Genomic DNA, 18164 nt, shown 5'->3' with positions numbered 1-18164 from the left:
GCAGCCAATATTATTTCCTGAATGGCTTCCAATGTAATCAAAACTGATCCAGAGAAATTGAAGTGCACTAAATTATTGGTAAAAGACCCACTCCTTGACCTTGAGGAGTTCATAATCAAATTACGGAACCAATTTTCAAATTACAAAAATACTAGCAAATTCACAAGGCACCAAATACAGTAGTACCCCTTATCCATACTTTCACTCTCTAAAGTTTCAGTTAACCAAGTCAACAGCTGTGAGTGTAAGGAGGCAGAAGATCCTTCTAACATGTCACATAAGGTCAACAGCAGCCTAGGGATACACAGTGCCTAATGTCATTCATCTCACTTCATCTCATCATGTAGGCATTTTTTCATTTCACATCATCATAAGAAGGGTCACCATAGTATAATAAGATAGGAGAGGAAGATGAGGCACCCAATCAGTTAAGTGTTTGTCTTTGGCTCAGGTCATCATCTCACGGTTTGTGAGTTTGAGTCATGCATCGGGTGAGCTCGATCCCTGAATCAGGTGAGCACGAGCCTCACTTCGGATGAACACGAGCCTGGCTTCTCTCCCTCTCTGCCCCTCACAGGATTCTCTTTCTCTGCCTTTCACTCATTTGCACTGCCACCCCCGCCTTTCAATTAAAAAAAAAAAAAAGATATGAAAGAGACCATATTCATTTAACTTTTATTACAGTATATTGTTATAATTATTCTATTTGCTATCATAAAATACATGAAATCTGTTCTCTTAAAAAATAATTTTTAAAGCTTACTTTGGCTGTTTCATCACTTCTCAGTTAAAACCAAACTTCCATGAATCATAAATTAAATGTATAACTTTACTTAGATCAATCATAGTGTGGGGGGAGAAACATTTTTACATTAAAATTTCAGAATCTTGCTCTATCCTTCTCTCATTTGAAACCACAGTAGTCTTTTGCCACTAAAAACACTCCACAGCTGTAGAAACAGCCTAAGCCGTTTAACAGCTTCATTTACGACACAGCATTGAATTTATCTAGCAAAAACACAACACATGCATTGGTACTTCCTTTTTGTCCTGTGTTTTCTAAATCTCTGCCAAAAGCAGAGGAAAGAAAGTACAAATGGACAGGATATCCTCAAATTATTTGGTTTGCCTTATGGCATTCCAAAGAAAAATCTAGTGTTTGATTCACAGTTCGAAATTCAAACTGCACACTTGAAACACCTAGAGTGGCCAGTTCCAGATGCTGAGGGCAGGCATTCCTCAACAGCACTTTGTCTTTTAAAAGGCAACCTTGGAAGGCTTTGCCTAAAGGAATATCAGGAAATTCTGGCTTTCCAGGACTCACACGTACTACATCCGATATAGTTTTTGGCTCACAAGAAAGGATTTAGTGAAGGAAAGGAGCATGTCCACTCTTTCTTAAGAATACCAACAGGAACCAAGTACCTCAAAATCTATTTACATGAAATCACTACAGACTGAACTTAGAGTTGTGGTGGAATTTTGATATTCTTATCCATTTGACACAATTCTTAATGCACATAATATATATATACTAAGTTGCTGCACATCCAATTATTTCACCAAATACTCCAGGGGACCTAGCAGAATGTGTCAGACACTAGACTTGGTGTGAGACTGTACTAGCTTTTCTGTGACACCAAACCACTTATCTCTATTATTACATCTATGTAAATAATACCGTGATATATGGATGGCTACGGTGAAGACTTGGAAGGGCCAAGGAATATAAAGCCCTGAGCACAGTGTATACCTTCACTCAAATCATAGCCTCTTGGCTTCTTCTTCCCTTTTTTTTTTTTTTTTAACAGTTATAGGAGTAAGCCAGATAGACACAGCCCTGTAATCTTGAAGCTTACAGTCTACTAGAAGATATAGATAATGATCATGAGAACAACATGATGATGATGACGATAAGGATACTACTATTATTAATAGCAGCCGATACTGGTTTAGAACTTAGTATGACCAAAGCACCATTCTAAGCACATAGTTCATTAATCAGTCCTTACAACCCTCTGAGGTAAGTGACCAGGGCAACAAATATGTGTGAGTGACTCCCTAAACCTCATTCTTGAGCAGCTGGGAAAGGTCATTCTTGGGATTAATAATATTAATCAGGTAAAATGTCACAGGGATGTGGGGTTGGGATGGTATGATGTACATGTAAGAATAATGCCCACGCAGAGAATGCATGCAGGGATGATCAAAGAACTGATCAAAGAACTGGTTGGTTGGCAAACTGTCAGAGAAGCCTACCTGTCAGCAGCAGCCTGTACTGGGGGATCCTCTGAACTGGCTTGAGTAGGTAGTGCTTGAGGGCCAGATTAGCACAGCGTGGGCTCATCTGAAAGGAAAAGGTATCCAAAGTCAACAGGCATTCTTCTAAAAAGCATGGGACCCAGATTCAAGTGCCCAGGAAGCCAAACTTGAGGTGGTCATCAACTGTGGAAGGGGATTCATGGAAAAGCCTGCTGTAACTTAAGGCTCAGCTGTTATGCTAAGAGTGAAACCATAGCCCACTCAGCACCTAGCCCACCCTTTTCTGCAGGTAGGTCTCTGAAGTCACAGGCTCACTGCGATCATTTGTTCACGGCCCTCTCACAGACAGTGGTGGCTGCAGCCTGTGCTCTAGATCAATTAGAGAGCACCACACTCTGCAGCTGCCACTTAGCAGAGCCTCTGCCAGTGTTTTCACAAGCACAAACCCAACGAGCAAGAGAGAAATGCATGGCACTGAAGATAAGGTGACAGAAATCAATCTACTGGGAACTGGATTCAAATAATAATCAGAGTCTATGGTCAATGTACTTACGATAACAACAAGTGGTAGTGGGGAGAATTGCAGAAGTGAAAGATGACCTGAAAAGTAGCCTAGCTATGTGTATCTTCTCTAATAAGCCCAATGGATGTAAAATTTCTTTCTCAGATGAATGGCCATAAAAGACAGCTCCCAAATCAGTGTATATAGAAACTTTGATTCCGGAGCCATTTTGATTTGATCAAAATGACAACTGATTCTGCCTTGAAAGCTCTTTTCCTAAGTAAGTACAACAGACACTTCAGCCCAACCCTGGGCCTCCCACACATTCTCCGACACAGGAATTTACTGTGAGGTGGCATCAAAATGGCTGAGTGAAAATGTTCCTGCATCCTAAGATGCTCTGCACTTCTTCCCCAGCTCAGGTGGGTGGGGAAGAGTTTTTTAAGATTTGCTCAGATTGTTTCATCTTTTTCTAGATACGCACCTCTAGGGTCTGGTACACAGAATACTTACAAAATAATAATGATATTGCATTTAAGAAAGCATCTACCATGCAAGCATCATTAACCAAGACAGTTAATTTTCCTGTCTTATGTTTTCTTTTGCTGCCAAGACAACAGAACAATTAATTCTCTGGACACTGATGAAACCCTGGGTCAATTATCAGTTGCCATAGCTACATAAATCACACTTCCTTTCTTAACAACATGAAGACATCAGGAGAGGAAAAGGAAAAAAAAACCCAGAAAAAAGACAACAAATGATTTTAAAGTTTAATTACGTGTCTAACGTAAAAATAAGAAATCAGCAATATCATAATACCTCTAAAACCTTTGCATGACTGGAATTTTTTTTTAGTTTCAAAAGAGAGAAGTAAGTATTCAAACATATAATAATTCACATTTTATCCAAGACTGGGGGAAGGACTTAAACACAAAAGCTTTGGCTATAAAACGTTATTAATTTTTCCTAACTTTGACATTGAACCTGTGTCATTTATTTATCTAAAGGGAAACAAATTATATTTCCTACCCATCATTGTAGATTAGTTGTTAGAAGAAGAAAAGGAAAGGCTGAGTTAGAAATAAGAAATGTTTCTAGAATAGTCAAATCCATGGAGACAGTAGGTAGAATGGTGGTCACCGGGGGTGAGGGAGGGGAGGATAGGGAGTTGTTTTAGGTATAGTTTCAGTTTTGCAATGTAAAATGAAGAGTTCTAGAGATTGGTTGCAAAACAGTATGAATGAACTTAACACTACTGAACTATACACTTAAAAATGGTTAAGATGGTTGTTTTATTTTGTGTGTATTTCCTCACAATTAAAAAAAAAGACCCATTAAAGTATTCTAACATGCAATAAAAGATTTTCAAAATTAAATCTGGTACATACTTTTTCACCTTTTAATTTGTTTAATTTCCTCTTTGATTCTGAAGGAATTAAATATCAGTATCTTTTTGTTTTCAACGATGGCAAATTATTACAGCTTTAAAAACAACAAAAGAAGAAAAAAGGGTTCAACATTATATGGCAGCAAAAATACCTCAAATTCTCTAACAACAGCAGCAAATGCTGGGTTCTTCTTGCACTGCTCATCCAGCAAAGCTATATTCTTATCAAATTCTTTGATGTATGTGGAGTACATTTTTAGATATGGTCCCTTCTTTACAAAGATATCAGCAATTCTGTGTTGTTCAGTCCTAAGAAAAGAAATACACAAAATATAAAAAGAGTCATTAGTGTATCCAAAACATATCTAATAAAGAGCAGAGTCCCAAGTCTAAGCCATCAGCTTCGCCTCTTTTCTCTTCTTGTAAGATATTTCCTATCTCCAAATGCCTACTCTTCACCATTCCCACTGCCGCCATCACATCTTGCCTGGACTTTGCCAGCCCTCTGACCGGTCCTCCTGCTTCTACCATCTCATCCTCTGTGCAGCCTGAGAGTCTAAAAACAAATATTACTCATGTGACTTCCAATGGCCTCCTAGGGGACTTAGCAGAAAAACAAACTCCTCACCTTGGCTTACAAATTTGTAGCCTCATTGGTCCAGCTGCTGCCTACTTTTCTGACTCATTTCAGGCTTCTCTCTTTCTTTCACAGTACTCTCCAATCACACTGGTCTTCTTTATATTCCTTTGACATACAGAGTCAATCCCACTTTGCAAACTCTTACAACAACATGGCTTTGCATGCCTGGAAATATGGAGGAACCCTGGCTGGCTCCTTCTTTTTGTACAGATGTCACTTTTTTTTTTTAATTTTTTTTTTCAACGTTTTTATTTATTTTTGGGACAGAGAGAGACAGAGCATGAACGGGGGAGGGGCAGAGAGAGAGGGAGACACAGAATCGGAAACAGGCTCCAGGCTCCGAGCCATCAGCCCAGAGCCTGACGCGGGGCTCGAACTCACGGACCGCGAGATCGTGACCTGGCTGAAGTCGGACGCTCAACCGACTGCGCCACCCAGGCGCCCCCAGATGTCACTTTTAAAGTGCTTTGCCTTTTCAGAGGGTCTTCTTGGCCATCCAGTCTTCACTTGCTAGCACGTCATCTTATTTTACATCTTTCTAGATCAGAAGTTGCTTTCATCTAATGTTTCTTGTCTATTTTTCTGGCTCTTCCCCCACTGAAACATCTACTTCATGAGAACAAGAGCCTCATCTGTTTTGTGCAATGTGATATTCCCACCATGCTTAGAGCCCTGACTAGCACACAGTAAGATACTCAAAACTTTGTTGAATGCAGAAATGAAGTATTGCAACAGCTGTTATTAAAAGCCAATGCAAAAATAAATGTTATTTCAGAAAGCATACTAAAACCAAAGACTATGTCTTAACTTGAAGACCCCAGAGAGAAAAATATTTTAATAAGTAGAAAATACCTTATCCAAGGATTAGAAGAGTTTTATGTCAGTAATAAGTGTAGCTTTTGCCATAATTACTGTTTTAGCTGTCCCTTTCATCAATTCAGTCTGTTTCTTAAATTAATACTTTAATGCAGAACATCTATAGATCTAAACTTGGGAAAACTTTTAGCACAAGCGAAAAATATATTTAAGCCTCTTTATAACGCTTGCACAAATATACATATCTGTTAAAGGCAATGCAGGGTAATTTTAAAGATAATTTTTACAAGAAGAATGACAAAGTATGTATAGGAAAACTCTGTGGAATCACATTTTATTTCTATCATGACCTTAAAAAATACCTTTCAGTGATTCCTCAGTTCTTAACCCTTTGTTATTTTACATTCGGGCTGCAGCTAGGAATTAATCACTTACCTAACATATTTTGCTAACAGGCACAGGCATATTTCTAAAACAGGCAAGAGGTATTTTTCTTGGTTATATGTAAAATAAAGCTTACAGGGAAATTTTGAATTTTGTGCATAGCTTCAAAGATGTCACCAAAGTTTCTGCTTACTCTCTACAACCCAAGGAAGTACTTAACCTTTTGGTATTCTTTTCTACAGTCTACAATAATATCATATACATGTAAATTTTCTAAACCAAATAAACCTATTATTCCAGTGAATGGTCTCTTTTCCAAAATGCAAAGACAGATTCATGAAACTCCAGAAAAGATAATAAAGCATTTAAAAACATTTCAGTGTGAATATATCAACTAAACTCCCTCAATCTCAAAAACCTTGATTATCAGAGGTCTCCCACAGAAAGTTAAATTGGCTAAATATGGGTCCTTCTTGCTTTTGAGGCAACATTACCAAAGAATTTGAACAGTTTTAGAATTGAGCTCAGTGCATCAAGGTTGTGAATTTTGGCCACCTAAAATGACCAATCTACAGGTAACCACCAAGAAAATTTAATATATTGAAACAACTCAATGTAAGGAATACCACCTCTCTGTCACAAGCAGGGCCCTTGTGGCCTCGTCTAAAATTGGAACTTAGGGAAAGCTGGTCAGTCCATTTATACCAGTTTGACATCCTTTCCTCCAGTTCCTTCAGGAGATCCCGGTTGAGCTCATACAGTTGAGGCAAGTAGTACAGGATCTGATTTAGGATCCGGTCCTCAATCACGGGTTTCCCAAGTTGCCTGGAAGCATGGGCCACTGCATCTCGGAAATCCTATTATAGTTCAAAGAAGGAAAAACAACATACACACACATATAATTTGATGTAAAGCTTTTCATCCCAGTGATTCTCTTTTCTACAACAATATAGATCACAAACTGTATTTTCTGATGTGAAAGTGCTATGGCTTGGAGCGAACAATCAAGAAAGAATTCTTGTGGTGTCTCTGGTGCAAAAAGGGTGATTTTATTAAAGCACAGGGACAGGACCTGTAGGCAGAGAGAGCTGCACTGGGGCTATGAGGAGTGGTTGATTTATTTTCAAGTAGGGATAGCAGTTCTCTAAGGAATTTGGAAGTAAGATTTCCAGTACCTTGAAAGGGTAGCTGTTGTGAGGAAAAGGTCATTTACTACTATTGTCTAGTAATACCTTAGTCATGAGACCCTTCATGAAGATGTATATCAGTGGGCCATATGCTTGGAGGATGACTGCTAACATATATCTTGGGGGGTGGGTAGAGATAAAGGAAGCTTCCAAAGGAATTTTTTTTTAACGTTTATTTATTTGGGGGTGGGGGGGAGAGACAGAGACAAGACAGAGAGAGAGAGAGAGAGAGAGAGAGAGAGAGAGAGAGAGAGAGAATCCTAAGCAGGCTCTGCATGGTCACAGCAAAGCCCAAAGTGCAGAGCAGGATGAAGGGCCCGAACTCACAAACCCTGAGATCATGACCTGAGCCAGACTGAGTCACTCAGGCGCCTGTCCAAAGGAATTTTTATCCCTTAAAAGAGACTTACAGGCACCTAGGTGGCTCAGTCAGTTAAGCTTCCGACTTCGGCTCAGGTCATGATCTCACAGTCTGTGAGTTCGAGCCCTGTATCGGGCTGTGTGCTGAAGCTCAGAGCCTGAAGCCTACTTCAGATTTTGTCTCTCTCTCTCTCTCTCTCTCTCTCTCTCCCCCTCCCCCACTTGCACTCTGTCTCTCTCTCTCAAAAATAAATAAAATAAACATAAAAAAAAAAAAGAGAGAGAGACTTACAGGATCCTGGAGGTCAGGCTAATGTCAAACTAAGGCTGCCTTTTGTCCTTAGCAAAGTATTAACATTGAGGCAGTTGAATTCCTATAGGAAGGTCACTCTGACTGTCTCAAGGACTTGTCAATGGCTGTAAGTTTTAAGGAAATTTAATTTTTTTCATTTGCCTTTGTTCTCCATACCATTTTCCATGTAGAATTACAAATTGAAAGTACGCACTTCCTCCTATCCTACTTAGCTAGACAGGAAAAAAAAAAAAAACACAAAAACAAAAACAAAAACACCACAACAAAGTGGCTGGGGTAGATATTTGGTCTTAAAACAGTCGGTGTGAGATTTCTCTTACATCTTTTGGTCTGATCTTCAAACTCGGTAATTATATTAAATCTGGAAACTGTATTCCCTTTAAACTTATTCCAATACTGCTATATGAACACAATCCATTCATTTTAGAAGTCCCCAAGAGATCTTAATTGATTTTATTCTGGAAAGTCCCTTTGTTCACTTTCAGTAATTATTTCCCAACAAGAGCATTCTAGGTAAGGCATGTGGAGGAGAATGGCACATTTTTAATAATCAGAGAATACTGGATCCAGTATTACTGTGTTTCCTTGGGCTAGCTGCATTTTCCTTGTCTGCTAAGTGGTTTCTGAGACTTTCACAATGCGCATCGCTAGATAACACACTTAAAGCTTTTTGCAATGTGTTTGGCACACAGAATCAACAAAATATTTTAACCATGGACTCTTCTATCCCTCTAACCAACTTACCAATAAATTCATCAGGATTTAGATCTTTCACAAAACAAAAAATTTTCTCCTTACATTTTCTTTCCTGTCAACTTTTCCCTAGAAAATTATTTATATACCATGTTTTTAAGACAAGTCCACACCAACCTACCCTGTCATTCCAGTGGACTTGGAAAGGGTGGTGGTGTCTGGGATCCTATTTGTCTAGTTTCACACTATCTTGAGGTCCACCCTCTGGGGATAAGTAAAACAATAGTGGAATCTGTTCCACAGCCCTAAGGACTCAAAAACAAAGATTGTTCATTCTTAGAAACAATCTTTAGGTTTAATTAAAACCTTAAAGCAAAGCTTAGGCAAAACAGACTCTATACTAGGTTTCATCTTCCTTTACCTTTATTTCTAACTATTTTTCCTTCAGGGATTCACTGGGCAAATCAAATACATCAAAAAAAAAAAATACCCATTTCTCCCCTGATCCCTTCAACCACTTGCCTCCTGTACATTAACCATAGGCATTTCTTATATTTCTTGTGAAAGACAAAAACCTTATATAAATTTTTTTTATATAAAAACCTTATATATAAAACCTTTTATATAAAAACCTTTTATATAAAAACCTTATATAAAATTTAAAAGTAATGAATGGATTCCTTGCCTAAAGGATGGTTATTTCAGACAACTCAAATCCTCCTGTGCTAAACCAGTGCTAATAAACCCTTCACTTTAGGCCTCAGGATCTGGGACTATACTTTATTGGCCCAACAGTCACAATACTTGGCCCAAAGGAACCCAGTACTTAAACTAGTAACTAAAGAACTACTTTTACAGCTAATTACTGTAATATAAAGATGGGAGTTTGTAGCTCGCATAAACTCCAATTCAGAAAATCACACAAAACATCTCCAGAAACCAAATGGATATTGGCCAAATTCCACCTCCCAGCAGCTTGTTTCTATCAGCATTCACATTTACTAAGACAAAATAGACCTTTAAACTTAATGCTTTTGAAAGTCATTAGATTTTCCACCAGGCACAACAGAATATATTTACATGTCAGTCACAAATTATAACACAATTATAACAGTATTCAAAGCACAGTTAAACATCTTCCATAGTAGTCTTTTTTTTTTTTACCAGTTTAATAATTAATATAACTTAAATGCAAGAATTCCTTGTTCAGCAAAGCAATAAGCACTGCCCTTTCTTCTGGTAGAAGACATAATGAGTATATTTGTCCCTTGGCAGCAACATGACTTTTATTTTCCAGTTGGAAGATACTTCCTCAGTCACAACAGTGACAGTAGCCGTTAGTGGCTAAGTAGCTTAAGGACCCTCTTTGACACAGCTTTTGTCAGACTCTGCATTCCATATGTCTGCAACTATTGCCAAAAGGAAAACTTGCTTATTTAAGACACATTCAACAGAGACCAGCCAAATTCACACTGGGCTGACCAGTAAGATGGCCACCTCTAACTGGAGGTGTCTGTCACATACTAGGCAAAATGTCACTTTTTCCAGTACTACTGGATGATTGTAGGTAGCTCTGAACGAACTTGTGGCCCATACTGTCATTGGCAAAAGAGGACCATTTAATAGAGACTATAGGAATTTAGAGTTTCTATCCAGGTATCTATTACAAATTATTCCTAGGACCCAGGAGGTTACATATTCTAAGCAAGCACTACCAGGGCCATCAACTTGTCTTCATTGTACCTTTTTGAAAGCAGAAAAGGGTACCCCTTACTCCAGGCCAATGCAACTCACACCAAAGACTCTACTTGCAACTCATGGCCTTTAATTATACACAGCAGCTCTGGCCCAAATCTCATCCCCTCACCTTTTGGGCCACCATCCCCTAAAAGCCATGTGCTATGGCCCCAGTGCCAGATGTAACTAATTCACACAAGAACTACACACAGAATCTTTCACTTATCAGCTCTTCATGAACCTCAACCATTTCCAGAACTGGTGCCACTAGAAGGAAGAAAACATCTTTTTTTTTTTTTTTTTTTAAATAAAAAGGATGGTTACAACATATGTCTGGTTATTTTTCTAAATGCTAACAGCCAGGATAATTTGGGAAAGTGTGATGACACTTAGGAGCCAGAGGCAAAACTATTTTTGGGCAGAAGAATTTAAATTCTCCAACACCTCCTTGACTAAATCAGTGAGGATATAAGACCACACGACTGGCACTTCAAAAATTAGATCCAGAGTTTACTTTTCTACACTGGAAAATCTGGGTAATTAAAATGAAAGGGGTATGGGAACCAGGATATAAAAATGTTAGGCAGGCAATAGAGTTTATTGATACCGACTACACATACTTTGGTCTATTCTTTCAACATAAAACCCACCAAAAATTCTGTATGTAAAACTGAACCATCTAACAGTCTAGTTTCTGATTACAGTAACCAAATGCATGTTCAACTTGGCATTTTTAGAAATAGGCTCCTGAATTATAAAGTGTATCATATTATTAGTAATTCCTAGAAAACCTACAAATGAGAACCAGATCAACTTTTAAAACACAGTGAATATAAACCACAATTTCTTTATCCATTCGTCAGTTGATGGACATTTAGGCTCTTTCCATAATTTGGCTATTGTTGAGAGTGCTACTATAAACATTGGAGGTACAAGTGCCCCTATGCATCAGCACTCCTGTATCCCTTGGGTAAATTCCTAGCAGTGCTATTGCTGGTTTACATACACAATGGAATACTACGTGGCAATAAGAAAGAATGAAATATGGCCTTTTGTAGCAACGTGGATGAAACTGGAGAGTATTATGCTAAGTGAAATAAGTCATACAGAGAAAGACAGATACCACATGTTTTCACTCTTACGTGGATCATGAGAAACTTAACAGAAGTCCATGGGGGAGGGGAAGAAAAAAAAAAGAGGTTAGAGAGGGAGAGAGCCAAAGCATAAGAGACTCTTAAAAACTGAGAATAAACAGGGTTGATGGGGGGTGGGAGGGAGGGGAGGATGGGTGATGGGTATTGAGGAGGGCACCTTTTGGGATGAGCACTGGGTGTTGTATGGAAACCAATTTGACGATAAATTTCATATTGAAAATAAATAAATAAATAAAACCTTACATAAAATAAAAATAAATAAATAAAACAGTGAGTTCCTTTGAAGTATTAACATACTAGCCCTACAAGCTCTGATCACTTGGGCAAGACTTAAGCAAAAATCAATGCAAATAAAGTCAAGTATGAACATCTAAAGCAATGAAGCACAAAACAGATGGTCTTATTCTTAGGGTCAGGATTTACATCTCCAGTGCCAAAGAGAAGTAAGTGACTTAATGAAGCTGTCCTGACTGGGTGTCTTGACCTGAGGGTATGACTTAACCACTATGATGACACAGTGAATTACAAAAACTAAATGGACATATCGATAGACAGGGAACTCTGCAGGGCTCCCTGCCTTCAAAAAGGGCATTAAGAAATACTTCATATTAAGCCAAAGCAAAGCAGCTGGGAAGGTCAGAGAGCTTTGATAAATATGCAGAAAGAGTGTGAAACTATGAAGTAAATGTAGAAGGGGGAGGAAGTCCTAACATTAACAATTTGATTTTGTTTTTAAATTAAAATATTGACCAATGAAATGATTTCTCCCTCTCCCTATGATCAGACTGATCACAATCAGGTGATTGTGTATAATTATCAATGCACGCTATAAACTATATAAAACATGACTGAAATCAATCCTTTATCTCCAGTCTCTAACTCCCTTAACAACAAGTAATCATAATGTATCCTAAGTGAAAATATGTAGCTTCATTCTCATCTTCAAAAGATGCAAAACTAGAATTTCTCTGATTTCTTGGGCCACTGAAAGAATTCTGAAAACAAGCTAATATATCCAAAGATATACTACTACCCCCTATACAGCATGTAGAAATGTCAAGTTAATAATTTTTAATCCATTTCTGAACAACTGCCTAAGTTCAAGGTCTCAGACCAGAATTCAAAGTATGGTTTTGCCATTTAGCAGCGGGTTACTTTCGGCAATTAGTTTTCTTCATTTTAAAAAACAGAAATAACAAGTATTTGATAGGGTTGTTATGAGGATTAAAATAGACAATTTACATAACACAGCATGTTTCAAGTCACACAGAGAGTGCTCAACAGAAGGCCATTTATTTAAGTAAAGGAGATTTGGTTAATTTAAGTGATCACATGAATATCATTTAAGGTCAACAAGTCCTGGAAGCTTGGAGACAGAAGGCTGAATCAGAGGCATATAACAAGAAGCAAATACCAAACCAAAGTAAGGAAACCAAACACCTCAGCAGCAGGACAAAGGGGCTCTTAATGAACTTCATTCAGTGAAGGACAGTCCTAACAAGAAGGAAGCTGCTCAAAAAGTGAAGGTTTGGCAGCCATGTCAATAGATGCTAAAGGAGTATTCGTTACAACTAAGGAACAAATTAATGATCATTAAATCATTAACAAGACTCAAAAAACAGTCTGTATTCAGTAGAAAATGATGAAGTTAGGGGAGCCTGGGTGGCTCAGTCGGGTAAGCATCCGACGCTTGACTTTGACTCAGGTCATGATCTTATGATTCATGAGTTTGAGCCCCAAACTGGGCTCTGTGCTGACAGCTGACAGCCTGCTTGGGATTCTGTCTCCCTCTCTCTCTGCCCCTCCCCTGCTTGTTCTCTCTCTCTCTCTTTCTCTCAAAATAAAAGAATAAAAAACAAAAGAAAAAAAAAAGAAAATGATGAAGTTATTTAAGATAGGAAAAACTGGAGGCTTCTATGAGAAAGCCTTCTATTCTTTCTATGATTCATTTAAAAAAAATTTTTTTTTTAACGTTTATTTATTTTTGAGACAGAGAGAGACAGAGCATGAATGGGGGAGGATCAGAGAGAGGGAGACACAGAATCTGAAACAGGCTCCAGGCTCTGAGCTGTCAGCACAGAGCCCGATGCGGGGCTCGAACTCACGGAGCGCGAGATCATGACCTGAGCCGAAGTCGGCCGCTTAACCGACTGAGCCACCCAGGCACCCCCCTATGATTCATTTTTTAAAAAATAAAAGATACATTCTAGTTACTAACAGACATATGAATGTCCAAATAACTGCCTCTAACTCTATAGATTTTAATGAGAGTCCTTAAATTTTCAAGGTAAGTGGGTCTCAACCTTAGGAAATCAGTGGAGCAAAGATGCTTCATTACTAGTATCATTTTATTACTTAATCAGCCCATCTTTGTCAAAAAAGACCTCAAAGTCTCTGATCATTCTCTTGTCAAAAAAAAAAAATGTTTTTAAGTCATCCTATTTGGGCATTCATAAAATAAATTTATAGCTGTTTATTAAAATAGTCTCCCATCAAAGGGAAAATAAAATAATAAAAACAATGCAATTACTATTATTATTATTCCCATTTTCCAGAAGAAGAAACTAAGGCTTGACTAATTTGTCTAAGAGCACATAGCGGCAGGGGCAGAATTCTTAACCCCTAAAGAATTAGTCACACTCATGCATTCAACAAATGTTTACTAAAAGCCTTCCAATGAACAGGAATGATGGTAGGTACTAGAGAGATGATCCCTGCCCTCAGCTAGCTTATATTTTAGTAGAGTAGACCAAAAATAAACAACTAAACAAACAAATACACAAATTATATTAAGTGTCAAGAAGAACACAAAGGGAAAGGGAAAGAGAAAAGGATAGTCAAGAAAGGTCTCTATGAGGAGGTCACATTAAGCCAAAACTGGAAGGATAAAGAAAAAACTAGCTATGAAGAAAATGAAGACCAAACGTTCTGGGAAACTGCATTAGAAAAAGCTGTGAGCAGGAATAACCTTAGCAATGAACTAAGAACTGGAAGGAGGACTGTATGGCCAGAACATGGTCAGTGAGTAAGAGAATGCCCCTCTCTTTCCCCAGCATCTCATCTTAGTAAGAGGCCAAATCACATAGCATCTTGTAGGCAGGGGGAACCATAATTTGATGATCCAGCAAGACAAAAGGAACACTGATAATAATTACTATTAGTTATTAGTTATTAATAGACAATAGACAATAACCAGAATTGTCAAAAGCAGACTGGGACATAAAGTCATCCTATTTACAAGCCTTGGTAAGTAACATGGACTTTATTCTTTTTAAAAAAAATTTTTTTTAATGTTTATTTATATCTGAGAGAGAGAGAGGGACAGAGTGTGAGCAGGGAAGGGGAACAGAGAGAGGGAGACAGAACACAAAGCAGGCTCCAGGCTCTCAGCTGTCAGCACAGAGCCCGACGCAGGGCTCAAACATGTGAACTTTGAAATCATGACCTGAGCCAAAGTTGGATGCCCAACCGATGACTGAGCCACCCAGGAGCCCCGGACTTTATTGTTAATGCAATGGGAATCATTTAAAGGGTTTTAAGAAGGGGAGTGACATGTTCTAATATAGATTTTAATAAAATCACTCAAAATTTTGTAAGGAAAAAAGATTGTATAAGAAACAGGTTGGGAAAAGGCTGAGAATGGAAACAGGAGTGAGTATCTGTTAGGAGGCTAGAATGGTTGTCTGTCTGCGTAAGAGATGATATTCTGAACTAGGTTGGTGGCAGTAACAGAAACAAAATCAGTAGGTTTGCTGACGGGTTGGTTGGAGAAGTGGGTGAAAGAGAGAAAGAAAGAACAGATTCTACTTTTCTGGCTTTTGCAGTCATAGGGATGGCACTACCATTTTGTAGTTATTATTATTATTTTTTTAATGTTTATTTATTTTTAGAGAGAGAGTGTGTGCTATGTCAGCGCAGAGCCTGATGCGGGGCTCAATCCCACGAATCATGAGACCATGACCTGAGCCGAAATCAAGAGTCGGACGCTCAACCAACTGAGCCACCCAGACTCCCTGGCACTACCATTTTGAAAAGGAAAATACTGGTATTGGGTATTGGCTGGGAGACACTGTGTACACTGGGCCTTTAAAAATACCTATTTTAAAGTCCAGAAGCTCATGGAACATACTGCAGAGCATACATCATAAAAAAGATTAGTTGTAAAGTCTCGCCACTGCTGCTACAGGCCCAAATTTTCCTCACAAACATCAGGCAGATGAATCAAAGGCCTCAATTGGATATTCCTTCCAATGTCATAATAGCTTGAGTGATAAAATTCTTTAGTTTACACTTTAGATTTTATAGTTAAGATATGAGCTGTATCACCTAGGTCAGCAAATTATAAACAAAGAAATGTCGGTAAACTACAGTAACATATTTAAATTTTAAAAATATTGGACATAGTGGACAGTGCAGATACTGAATATTTCTGTCATCTCAGAAAGATCTATTAGTGCTATTCTAGAGTCTCTAATACAAAAAACTATTCATAGGAGGGGTGCCTGGCTGGCCCAGTCAGCAAAGCATGCGACTTTTGATCTTGGGGTTGTAAGTTCGAGTTCCATGCTGGATGCAGATAATACTTAAAAATATAAAATCTTTAAAGAAAATTATTCACAAGAAATCATGTATAACTGAAACAGCAGAATAGCTTCCCCCAAGCCACTTGGATACCTGGTTCATTTCCAAAAAAAGTATCCACTGGATTATCTAAAGCCTATTATTTAGGTATTGTAAAGCAGTCATATTCTAGGGCATAACACAGACACTGACTCATTTATATGAAATCAGACAGTAAGTAATGCTCAGGATTGAAACTATCCATGTGTTACCTTTGTGGGGCACTTTTGGTAGAGGGGTAAATATGAGCTTTAACAGTGTGGTGGGGGTGGTGAAATGAAACAAGACTCTTGACTTCACCCACATTATGCTGGTAACAATCCTCTCCTAATAACGGCTCTCACCTGGTTAATGCTTTGCTGTTAAAATTCCCATTAGAGCTGGGCTCTGCTGAGTTAACATTTACACATACCAGATAGGACGTTAACAAGACGTAGGCAGATGATCTACTCTTACCCACGCATTAAAGGCTTAGGAGGTTTTGAAAATGTACAAGCCAAGGTGGGTTTTGGATGATTCACTGCTCAACACCAGCTGGGGAAGAGGCCAAGGCCATCTATGAGATTTATCAGATCTGAGATGATATGGGAAATCCTTTGGTCTGACTGTCCATTTTTACAGTGTTTATGATTTGTTCCAAAAGTATAGAGATAAGAACAAGATACACTGTTTTAGGTAATCAAATAAAGAAACTAATGAAGCTCTTAATTGGTTCTCTCTACTGCAATCAGAACTTCATTACAGTGAAATTTTAGGACAGAGGAAAAAAGGCATTTGGAAGGGACAGAATTATAAAAAGATGAAAAAAGCGGTTAATGAAAGTCAATCTAAGCACCTACGTACACTGTGCAAAATAAAAGGCTCTTTCACATACTTTATTCCACTGATTCCTCACAACCAGAGAGAGTGATATTTGTATCTTACAAATAAGGAAAGTTAGGCCCAAAGGGTAGACTACTTTCTGATATTCATATAGCTGTTAAAAAACAGAATCTACATAGGCAGAATAGATGCTGATATTTTTGCCAATATTCTCAAAGTGTGGTCCTTTTTATTATTATTGGTCTGCAAAGATATTAGTTAGAAGCATAAATAAGGGATTGGACACTTTTATGTCACTTCGACATGGCCATGACATTTGTATCGTATTTTTAAAACTTCTGATCCAACACGGATTGGAAATATTTTAGATCCAGTCTCTCACCACATTATGAGAAGCACTACGCTAGACTATAGGCACTATGAGGGCAGGGACTCTGTTGTTCGTCATGGAATCTTCAACATGTGTTCCATGCAAGATTTGTTGAAATAGTGCACTGAATTTCCAACTCCAGTTTTTCTGACTCCATAGCATTTTTTTTTTTTTTTGCCTCCATGAGCTTACCAATTAAATTGCAGATGCTGCAAATTTCCTTAGAGTGGTCTAATTCTGTTTACACGTGTCTATCAGAAAATATGTCAAATAGGTACAATTTGTTTGTCCTACAGATATGTTAAGCTTTCCAGAAAAAGGAGTTTAGCTTTTTTCCTTTTCCCTCTGCAATGGTTTAAATACAGAGGTTCAGTAAAAACTAGAATTCATTCAGTTCAAAATGGAGTTTATTTTGAGAAGTTATTTATTCATCCTGTTACATATTTGAATTTTTTTTAATGTTTATATTACGCATTTGAAATGGCAATATACTTCAAACTCAATAAATTTATTTGGGTGACCAAATGCCGTGCTACAATTTTTAAAAAGTGAATTACAAACAGAACTAAGCAATACAGTCAAGATTTATATAAGAAACTATTCACAAGACAGTAATTTCTCAACGTTTATTTATTTTTGGGACAGAGAGAGACAGAGCATGAACGGGGGAGGGGCAGAGAGAGAGGGAGACACAGAATCGGAAACAGGCTCCAGGCTCTGAGCCATCAGCCCAGAGCCTGACGCAGGGCTCGAACTCCCGGACCGCGAGATCGTGACCTGGCTGAAGTCGGACGCTTAACCGACTGCGCCACCCAGGCGCCCCACAAGACAGTAATTTCTCAAAACAAATCAGTAATGTTAAGAATTGTTTTAGAAAAGGTTCCAAAACTGGAGATTCTTCACACAGGATTTAG

General features: G+C 38.2%; 1 protein-coding gene across 3 annotated transcripts in view; it reads right to left on the bottom strand.

Moving 5' to 3' along the window:
• The window catches only part of FGD6 (FYVE, RhoGEF and PH domain containing 6), a 115761-nt gene that overhangs the window by 43698 nt on the left and 53899 nt on the right, over nt 1–18164 (bottom strand). For all 3 annotated transcript variants that reach the window (XM_086712623.1, XM_025926921.2, XM_086712624.1), the window contains 3 exons: nt 6700–6851; nt 4307–4463; nt 2260–2347 (listed from right to left, as the gene is read on the bottom strand). In XM_086712623.1, coding sequence (XP_086568749.1) covers nt 2260–2347; nt 4307–4463; nt 6700–6851 — 397 coding nt within the window. The remainder of the gene's footprint in view (nt 1–2259; nt 2348–4306; nt 4464–6699; nt 6852–18164) is intronic.

The sequence above is a fragment of the Puma concolor genome, chromosome B4 (assembly GCF_028749965.1).
Source record: "Puma concolor isolate L17-30 chromosome B4, mPumCon1.1.hap2, whole genome shotgun sequence".
Classification (NCBI taxonomy): Eukaryota; Metazoa; Chordata; class Mammalia; order Carnivora; family Felidae; genus Puma; species Puma concolor.
This window is presented reverse-complemented; position numbering and strand designations above follow the sequence as displayed.